Raw genomic sequence first — 10,390 nt, 5'->3', positions numbered from 1 at the left:
GCTTCTAGTCCAGTGGAAAACGGGCAATTATACTATAGTGCCCTTAAGTACTGAATAATTTGGGGGAGAAAACTACCTAGCCTCAGAAGGAGGACTAGAAAGGCTTCCCAGAGGAACTAACATTCAAATTAATCTTTAAGAATGAGTAGGAGTAGGGCACCTGCGTGGCTCAGTGGGTTAAAGCCTCTGCCTTCAGCTCAGGTCATGATCCCAGGGTCCTGGGATCAAGCCCCACATCAGGCTCTCTGCTCAGCAGGGAGCCTGCTTCCTCCTCTCTCTCTCTCTCTGTCTGCCTCTCTGCCTACTTGTGATCTGTCTGTCAAATAAATAAAATCTTTAAAAAAAAGAATGAGTAGGAGTGGGGCGCCTGGGTGGCTCAGTGGGTTGAGCCTCTCTCTGCCTTCGGCTCAGGTCATGATACCAGGGTCCTTCGATGGAGCCCCACATCGGGCTCTCTGCTCAGCAGGGAGCCTGCTTCCCCTCCTCTCTCTCTGCCTGCCTCTCTGCCTACTTGTAATCTCTCTCTCTTCAAATAACTAAATAAAATCTTAAAAAAAAAAAAAAAAAAAGAATGAGTAGGAGTTAGCCAAATAAGAGAAAAAAAAAGTTCTAGGGCAAAGACCTAGAAGTGAGAGAATATGGCTCAATCTAGGTACTGTAAACAATTTTATGTTGCAGAAGTTGAAGCACAAATAAGATTCAGCAAGTGACAGGGACAGAAGAGTAACTTAAGACCAAATGATAAGGGGCGCCTGGGTGGCTCAGTGGATTAAGCCGCTGCCTTCGGCTCAGGTCATGATCTCAGGGTCCTGGGATCGGGTCCCGCATCGAGCTCTCTGCTCAGCAGGGAGCTTGCTTCCCTCTCTCTCTCTCTCTGGCTGCCTCTCTGTCTACTTGTGATTTCTCTCTGTCAAATAAATAAATCTTTAAAAAAAAAAAAAAAAGACCAAATGATAACTACTAACACTTATTGGGTACTTACTTTGTTTTGCATTATGCTAAACCCTTTTCATGTATCAATTTATTTAATTCTCACAATAATCCCAAAAAGTAGGTACTATTATTAATATCATCACTTTACAACAAGAAAACTAGAGTACAGAGAGATTAAGTAATTTGCCCAAGGACACGTAGCTAATTAAGTAACGAAGCTGAAGTTTCAGACAGTCTGGTTCTAGAGCCACCTCAAAAGGGACCTTATATGCCTTCCTATGACGTCTGGGCTTTATCCTAAAAACAATGGATTTTTCTTTTTTATAAAGAAACTTCGGGGGGCGCCTGGGTGGCTCAGTGGGTTAAGCCCCTGCCTTCGGCTCAGGTCATGATCCCAGGGTCCTGGGATTGAGCCCCACATAGGGCTCTCTGCTCAGCTGGGAGCCTGCTTCCCTTCTCTCTCTGCTTCTCTGCCTACTTGCGATCTCTCTCTCTGTCAAATAAATAAATAAAAATCTTATAAAGAAACTTCGGTGGGTGGGGGGCCTGAGTGGCTCAGTGGGTTAAGCCTCTGCCTTCAGCTCAGGTCATGATCCCAGGGTCCTGGGATCAAGCCCTGCATTGGGCTCCTTGCTCAGCATGGGGCCTGCTCCCCACCCCCTCACTCTCTGCCTGTCTCTCTGCCTACTTGTGATCTCTGTCTGTCAAATAAATAAGTAAAATCTTAAAAAAAAAAAAAAAGAAAGAAAGAAAAGAAAAGAAAAGAAACTGGGGGTACCTGGGTGGCTCAGTCAATTAAGCATCTGCCTTTAGCTCTGGTCCTGATCCCAGAGTCCCAGGATGGAGCCCCGAATCAGACTCCCTGCTTAGTCTCCCTGCTTTCCCTGAAGCAAAGAGCCTGCTTTTTCCTCAGCCTCCACCACTTGTTTTCTCTCTCTCTCTCTCAAATAAAAAAAATAAATAATCTTTAAAAAAAGAGAGAGAGCCTGGGGGGGGGAGGGAATGAGATACTGCTACACACCCATTAGAATGGTCAAAATCCAAATACCGACAATACCAAATGCTTAAAAAGAAGGGAAGTAATAGGAAGTCTCACTCATTGCTGGTGGCAATGCAAAATAGTACAGCCACTTTGAGAGACAGTTTGGCAGTTCCTTATAAAGTTAAATATCCTCAGGAGCCAAGGTGGCTCAGTTGTTAAGCAACTGCTTTCAGCTCAGGTCATGATCCTGGAGTCCTGGCATCAAGCCCTGTGTTGGGCTCCCTGCTCAGCGGGGAGTCTGCTTCTCCCTCTGACCTTCACCCCATTGCGCACTCTCTCCCTCTTAAATAAGTAAACAAAATCTTAAAACAACAACAACAACAAAAACTAAACATTCTCTTAACATATGATCCAGCCACTGTGCTCCTTGGGATTTATGCAAATGAGTTGAAAACTTATGCCCACACAAAAAACTACACAGGGATATTTATAATAATATTTTTAAAGATTTTATTTATTTATTTATTTGACAGAGAGACAGCAAGAGAGGGAACACAATCAGGAAGGGTGGGAGAGGGAGAAGCAGGCCTCCTGCTGAGCAGGGAGCCCAATGCAGGACTTGATCCCAGGACCCCGGGATCACAATCTGAGCTGAAGGCAGATGCCCAAAAACTGAGCCACCCAGGCACCCTTAGTAATTTTTAAATAACTGCCAAAACTTGTAAGTAACCAAAATGTCTTTAATAGGTGAATAAATAAACTGTGGTAATACAAACAATGGAATATTACTCAGCACCAAAAAGATATGAGCTGTTAAGCCATGCAAAGACATAGAGGAATTTTAAATTCATGTTATTAAGTGAAGAAGCTAATCTGAAAAGCCTATATATTACTGTATGATTCCAACTATATGACATTCTGGAAAAGGCAAAACTATGGAGACAGTAAAAAGATCAGTGGTTGTCAAGGGTTGAGGGAAGGGAGGGACGAACAGGCAGAGCACAAAGGATTTTTAGGGTAGTGAAACTATTCCATATGATACTACAGTGGATATATGGCATTATGCATTTGTCCAAACCTAAAATATACAACACCAAGAGTGAACCCTAATGTGAACTATGGACTTTGAGTGATAATGATATGTCAGTGTAGTTTCACTGATTTTAACAAATGCCCCATTCTGGTCCAGATTACTGAGTGAGGCTGGGCATGCATGGGGGCAGGGAGCACATGGGAACTCTTATTTTCTGTTCAATTTTGCTATAAACCTAAAGCTGCTTTGAAAAATAAAGACCTACTTTTTAAGGGAAACAGAGACTGGGGGGGTGCCTGGATGGCTTGGTCAGCTAAGCATCTGCCTTCCACTCAGGTCATGATCCCAGGGTCCTGGGATTGAGCCCCCAATCAGGCTCCCAGCTCAAGGAGGAGTCTGCTTCTCCCTCTGCCCCTCCCCCACCACTCATGCACTCTGTCTCTTCCCCTCTCTCTCAAATAAATAAATAAAATCTTTTAAAAGAGAGAGAGATTGGGATGAAAAGACCTGCATCTTTTTTTCTTTTTGCTTATTTTTTTTCTTCTTTCTTTTTTTATTAACATATAATGTATTATTTATTTCAGGAGTACAGGTTTGTGATTCATCAGTCTTTTTTTTTTAAGATTTTATTTATTTATTTGTCAGAGAGAGAGAGCACAAGCAGGCAGAGGCAGAGAGAGAGAGAGAGAGAAGCAGGGTCCCTGCTGAGCAAGGAGTCCAATGTGGGACTTGATCCCAGGACCCTGGGATCATGACCTGAGCCAAAGGCAGTGGCTTAACTGGCTGAGTCACCCAGGCATCCTGTGATTCATCAGTCCTACACAAGTCACAGCACTCACCATAGCACATACCCTCCCCAATGTCCCTAACCCAGCCACCCTATAGCTCTCTGCCACCCCTGCCCCAGCAACCCTCAGTTTGTTTCCTGAGTTTAAGAGTGTCTTACATTTGTCTCCCTCTCTGGCTTCATCTTGTTTCATTTTTCCCTCCCTTCCCCTATGATCTTCTGTTTTGTTTCTCAGATTTCTCATATCAGTGAGCTCATATGATAACTGTCTTTCTCTGATTGACTTATTTCACTTAGCATAATACCCTCTAGTTTCATCCATCATTCATCATTGCAAATGGCAAGATTTCAGGTTTTTTGATGGCTTTATAATGTTCCATTGTGTATATACATACCACTTCTTCTTTATCCATTCATTCTGTTGATGGACATCTAGGCTCTTTCCATAGTTTAGCTATTGTGGACACTGCTGCTATAAGCATTGGGGTGCACGTGCCCCTTCAGATCACTACATTTGTATCTTTAGGGTAAATACCCAGTAGTACAATTTCTGGGTCATAGGGTAGCTCTATTTTCAACTTTTTGAGGAACCTCCATGCTGTTTTCCAGAGTGGCTGCACTAGCTTGCATTCCCACCAACATCTTAGATCATTCTAGATGTAATGTGGAGAATGAATGAAGGAAAAAGTTTCAGGCAGCAAGGCCAAATGATTCTGGAACAGTCCAAGTGAGAGTTGACTAAGATAGCAGCAGAAAGGATAGAAAAAGCAGACAGACTTAAAAATATAAAGGAAGGGGAGCCTGGGTGGCTCTGTCAGTTGGGTATCTGCCTTCAGCTTAGGTCATGATCCCAGGCTCCTGGGATCACATCTGGCTCCCTGCTCAGTGGAGAACCTGCTTCTCCCTCTGCCCACTGCTAGTTTTCTCTTTCTCACTATCTCAAATAAATTAAAAAAATCTTTTTTAAAAAAAGAAAGAGAGAGAGAGAGAGAGAAAGAAAGAAAAAATGAAATGCAAAAAGAAAAAAGAAAAGAAGCAAAATGTAAAGGAAGTAAAATCCAAGCTGGGTGACTGATTAGATAAAGTATACTTGTTGGAATGGTCAGTGGAGGTGTTAACAAAAAATGGCTTTCAAAAGATTTTGACTGTAAACCACTGTAAGATATATTATGACAAAACCCAGTAGACACACACATAGATACATAATTGTAATTTCCCTTTAAAACATTCGGTCACCTCTGTATAAATCGAAATTTAGTTGAAGTCACACCTAGGTGGCTCAGTGGGTTAATCCTCTGCCTTTGGCTCAGGTCCTGGGATTGAGTCATGCATTGGGCTCCCCTGAGCAAGGGAGCCTGCTTCTCCCCCTCTCTGCCTGACTCTCTGCCTACCTGTGATCTCTATCCATCAAACAAATAAATAAAATCTTTAAAAAAATAATTGAGTTCACACTGCACTTTTCCCTTTCCCAATAATACTGATTAAAATCTGTCCTAATGCTTTATCCAGTGTGTGCCTTTCCTTATCTTTGATACCACCACTCACACGAAAAAGACTGAACTTTGCCCCTACTGCAGAAACTCCTCCAAGCACTGTGTCTCAATCGCAATCTTCACTCCATCCCCACAGTAGTAACTATCTTTACTCCCACTGTAACCACTTTCTGTAATATTTCATAATTTTATCATCCAAGTGTGTATCTATAGACACTACAGTTTAGTCTTGCCCGTTTATCAAAATTTTATGGGTTGGGATGCCTGGGTGGCTCAGTTGGTTAGGCGGCTGCCTTCGGCTCAGGTCATGATCCCAGGGCCCTGGGATCAGAGTCCCACATCAGGCTCCTTGCTCAGCTGGGAGCCTGTTTCTCTCTCTCCCTCTGCGTGCTGCTTGTGCTCTCTCTCTCTGTCAAATTAAAAAAAAAAAATCTTTAAAAAAATTGTATGGGTCTTTTAATTCTTTGTTAACCTACAGGTCCTCCTCCACTACTTTCTTTTCCTCTCAATGTATCTGTTTAAGAACTTAGAACATTTGACCTAGAGTTTCCCCAAGTAAGTGTTGCTTTAGCAAACTTGTGTGTATGCGGTTGTCATGTAAAATGTATTTCTTCTGTGGGTCATGAAATTATCACACATAAAATTATTAGAAAAATTAAGTGCTTAATTATTTGGCCCTAACTACAAGGGAACCAGGATAACTTAGAACAATTTGAAGAAATAGAAATAAGAAAATATAGGACTTGGACTGCACTATAGACTGAATGTCTGTGTCCTCCTAAAATTCATATATTGATATCTAATCCCCAATATGACTGAATGACTGAGGTGGGCCTTTGGGAGGTCATAATGATGGAGACTTCACAAATGGTATTAATATGCTTATAAAAGAGATGCCAGAGAGTTCCCTCACCCCTTCTGCCATATGAGGACACAGCAAGAACACAGCTATCTATGAACCAGAAAGCAAGATCTCAAAAGACAATGAATCTGGCTCAGTGGGTTGAGCCTCTGCTTTCAGCTCAGGTCATGATCTCAGGGTCCTGGAATGGAGGCCCACGTTGGGCTCTCTGCTCAGCAGGGAGCCTGCTTCCCACTCTCTCTGCCTGCCTCTCTGCCTACTTGTGATCTCTCTCTCTCTGTGTCAGATAAATAAATAAAATCTAAAAAAAAAAAAAAAAAAAAAAAAAGCAATGAATCTGCCAGTGTCTTAATCTCTTGATCTCAGACTTCCCAGCCTCCAGAATTGTGAGAAAGAAATATTTGCTTTTTAAGCTGCCCCACTCTGTTTTTATTGCTGTTATTTTGCAACTGAAACAGATCAAGTCAGATCAGTTCTTGAAATAGGTAGAACATAAAACTATGAACAAAGGGCAAATCAGAAGGTAGGCAGCATAAGCAAAGGGACTTGGCCTGCTGTCAGCCTGATGGTAGTGATGATTTAGTTGTATTAAAACCTGTTGACATCCACCAAAGAAATCTTAACTTACTTCCTACACTAATAATAAAACTCATTAAAGGAACTTCAACTTGTATCAGGAACTCAGCTATTCAAATTAAGAACCATAACACAGAAATCTGACCATTACAAATTTACCAACAGAGCTTAAAGTATTATCTAGTAAGTTTTTCCCTCCTCATCAAATCCTGCCCCAAGTTCCAAAATATCTAACCTAGAAGAAACTGGCCCAATAAGTACATTAATAAAGCTGTTCTTCACAGTCCCAGTCTCTTCCCTCAATACTGTAACTAATACTGCCTACACCTCCATCTCCTAACTTAGAAAAAGAAACAAATTACTTCCCAAAGGGTTATAAAGTTGTACGCTTTCCTACACAGCCAATATAATCACATATTCAACAGCCAATGGAGGATCTGATTGCATTAATGTCATACTTAAAAAGCTTTTACTGACCATCTCTATTAGAAGTCCCCCCTCCTGGGGCACATAGGTGGCTCAATGGGTTAAAGCCTCTGCCTTCGGCTCAGGTCATGATCTCAGGGTCCTGGGATTGAGCCCCACATCAAGCCCCACATTGGGCTCTCTGCTCAGCAGGGAGCCTGCTTCCTCCTCTCTCTCTCTCTCTGCCTGCCTCTCTGCCTACTCATAATCTCTATCTGTCAAATAAATAAATAAAGTCTTAAAAAAAAAAAAAGTCCTCCCTCCCATGAAACAATAGGATGAACTCCAAGTACCTGCTCTATTATGATTAACTGACTTTTCTACTCAAATGTTTTGATCAAATTATGTACTCTCACCGCATTTGGTAAGATAATAAAAATTTTAAGGCTGTTTTCTCAGGAAGAGAACTTCCCCCTGGCAACTCTCTTTCCTTAAGTATATCCATTTAGTACCTTCCAACTAACCTTCATTAGGATCTTATTCTCAGGCACCAGGCATTTTCAAGGTGTTACAGATACAGCAATGAATTGGACATGGTACTCACCCTGAGAGGAGCTTACATTCTAAGGAAGAATATGAACATATAAACAGAGAACTTCAGTATAACATAAGTATGGGTTTCCCCCGCTGTCAAAAATATTGTGTTCTGGGCACCTGAGTGGCTCAGATGGTTAATCGACTGCCTTCAGCTCAGGTCATGATCTCGGAGTCCGGGGATCGAGTCTGGCTTCGGGCTCCCAGCTCCATGGGGAGTCTGCTTCTCCCTCTGACCTTCTCAGCTCTCATGCTCTCTCTCACTAAATAAATAAAATCTTTTAAAAAAATATTGCATTCCTATGAAAACTTTCATAAACTGAAATGGCATAAGGTGAAGAAGAAATTGCCATTAACTTATATGGAAATTTTTCTGAGTGTTCTTGGACCCAAACTATAACCCCTTCGGCTTTTCTGATACCTTAGGCCACATCTTGATAATGAATGCACAAAATAAATCAAGATAAAGCACAGATGCTCACAAGCACAGTTCAAAGCTATGGCAGTTTAATGCTGAGACGCTGAGTGTATTTTCAGGGAAGGAGCTGGGCAGTCACACTCTGACTGCTGCTTGCTGCTTGGGGTGCTCACCGCCTCTGTTAACCATCAACTCCCTGCAGAACAAATGCTGGATGTTATTTTCACTTTTTGCCTTTTTTCTTTTCTTTTCTTTTCTTTTTTAAGATTTTATTTATTTATTGGACAGAGAGAGATCACAAGTAGGCAGACAGGCAGGCAGAGAGAGAAGGGGTAGGAAGCAGATTCCCTCCCCCACTCAGCAGAGAGCCCAATGTGGGGCTCGATCCCAAGACCCTGAGATCATGACCTGAGCCAAAGGCAGAGGCCCGAGCCACCCAGGCACCCCACTTTTTGACTTTTTCTAAAAGCAAAAATCCTCTTTGAATTTCGGTTAACAAATATAGACAGTAACGTAGGTCTTTTGTCAAAGTGAAGTGGTATAACTTGAACTTTCCAAAAGTGGGGGATATCTGGAATGAAGCAAAGGTAAGTAGTGGGCTCTGCAGGAAAATCAAGAGGATCAAGAGACTTCTTGGAGAAGATGAACTGGTCTTTTAAAAACGAAAAGAAAAAAAAAAAACTGCAAAGAAGTCAAGTACAAGTAGTGAGAACAAGAGGAGAGGCATAAACAGTGTGGGGTGAAACTGACAGCAGTTTGGCTTTACCAGAACGTAGGAGTGGTGAGGGTGACAAGAAATGAGAGCGGAGGACCCTGGCTTCCTAAGAATCAGCAGATACCACATGAGGAACAGAAAGGAGGTCAGAGGATCCAGAAAACATGCCACTTGTGCTGAGACACTTAACATCACTAATGTTTCTCCTCCTCATCCTCGCTTCTAACTGTAAAGGGATCCTACAGGAGAGTATTCCTGGGTGTGCAGAGCGGGGACAGTCCCCACCTGCTTTCCTTTCCATGGCAAGGAAGATGTTGCCTCGTCAAAGGTCCAAATACCTTGGGATTCCACTCAAAATCAAAGGAAGTGTGGACTCTCTTGGGGCGTCCGTCACCAACTCTGACCCAGGGAGAAAAAGGAAGGAGGAACGGGAAAGAAATGACCGCAGGTATAACCCCCAGACGAGACCACACTTCAAAGACAACCCTAAATGACAACCCCTCCGAGTCGCCAACGTCGAAGAAGCCGTGGCTGAGCAGTGGGATGCCCGGGACCCCCTCCCCGTAGAAGGACAAACCACTGGACGGCGCCTGGCCCTGACCTGGGCCCCCGTTTCCCGGTCACCTCGGGGCTCCCCTACATCTCGGCCTCTCCCGGACAGAGCCGAACAGGGAGCCGGCCTGCGGGCTCCGCGGCTCCGCGGCTCCGTTTACCTTGGTCATCCCAACCCCCACCACGAACACCATGCGCTGGGACAAATTCTTTGAGGCGACCGGAAGCATGACGCTGGTCGTGCAGGGCGGCCGCGGGTGCAGAAAGTCCTGAAGCAGCTGACCCGAGCGCGCACAGTCTGAAGCAGCGGCGGCGCCGGCTGTCTCTCAGAGCCAGGGGCGGGACAGGAGGGGGAGGGGGCGTGGCAGGAGGCGGGGAGGGGCGGGGCACCCAAAGAGAGGAGGATGGTGGAGAGACAGAGAAAAATGCGAGAGAAAAAGGAACGGCGCTTGCGCGTGCGCAGAGACACCGCCAGGGCGCGTTCTTTGGGGGCGGGCAGGGGGCGGGTAGGGGGCGGGCAGGGGGCGGGTAGGGGGCGGGTAGGGGGGGCGGGTGTTGAGTTCTTGTTTGTCCGCGAAGTTCTGGTTCCTGGCTCACGAGCCAGTCGGAGAGGAAGTCCACATCAAACAACGGAAAAAAAAGTTTTATAACCTAGTACAGCCATTCAGGTTTAAGTCCTCTGTGATGAGAGGGAGTGTGGTCTGCTCTAGGGCCTAATGAGAGCAGGGGTTGGCCGGAAACTAGATGGACAAAACTGTACCCTGAGAAAAATTCGTGGAGTGTTGTAATTGTTCTGTATCCTGTTAGTGTTGGTAAGAGTCAGCCCTAGAGCTGTACACCAAAAGCGTGGGTAGTATTTTACTGTATGTCTAAAACAACCAAAATTGACTTAATAACCATGTGACTGCCTTTTTTAATCCCTGAAACTCACTCTTGTTTCGCTCCAGCAAATAATGCCCAGAAACTGAGATATGTCTTTGCCAATAGTTTGTGTAGCACAGGTTCCCTGTAGGGATTCTAATTTATAGCTAATACTTCAC

The 10,390-nt window shown here is 44.0% G+C and overlaps 1 protein-coding gene across 5 annotated transcripts in view; it reads right to left on the bottom strand.

Moving 5' to 3' along the window:
* Positions 1–9,794, bottom strand: part of SCP2 (sterol carrier protein 2) — a 120,697-nt gene extending 110,903 nt beyond the window's left edge. The window contains exon 1 of one of the 5 annotated variants that reach the window (XM_082688454.1): positions 9,512–9,794. Coding sequence is in view for 1 of the 5 variants with exons in the window: in XM_082688453.1 (XP_082544579.1) it covers positions 9,458–9,580 (123 nt within the window). In the remaining 4 variants the exon portion in view is untranslated. Of the gene's footprint in view, positions 1–9,422 lie in introns of all 5 variants that reach the window. The other 4 variants (XM_082688455.1, XM_082688453.1, XM_082688457.1 and 1 more) reach the window with 4 other exon arrangements.
* Between the last annotated feature and the right edge of the window lie 596 nt (positions 9,795–10,390).

Source organism: Mustela nivalis (genome assembly GCF_964662115.1).
Source record: "Mustela nivalis genome assembly, chromosome: 10".
Classification (NCBI taxonomy): Eukaryota; Metazoa; Chordata; class Mammalia; order Carnivora; family Mustelidae; genus Mustela; species Mustela nivalis.
The sequence above is the reverse complement of the archived record's forward strand: the minus strand, read 5'-3'. Positions and strand labels throughout refer to the sequence as shown.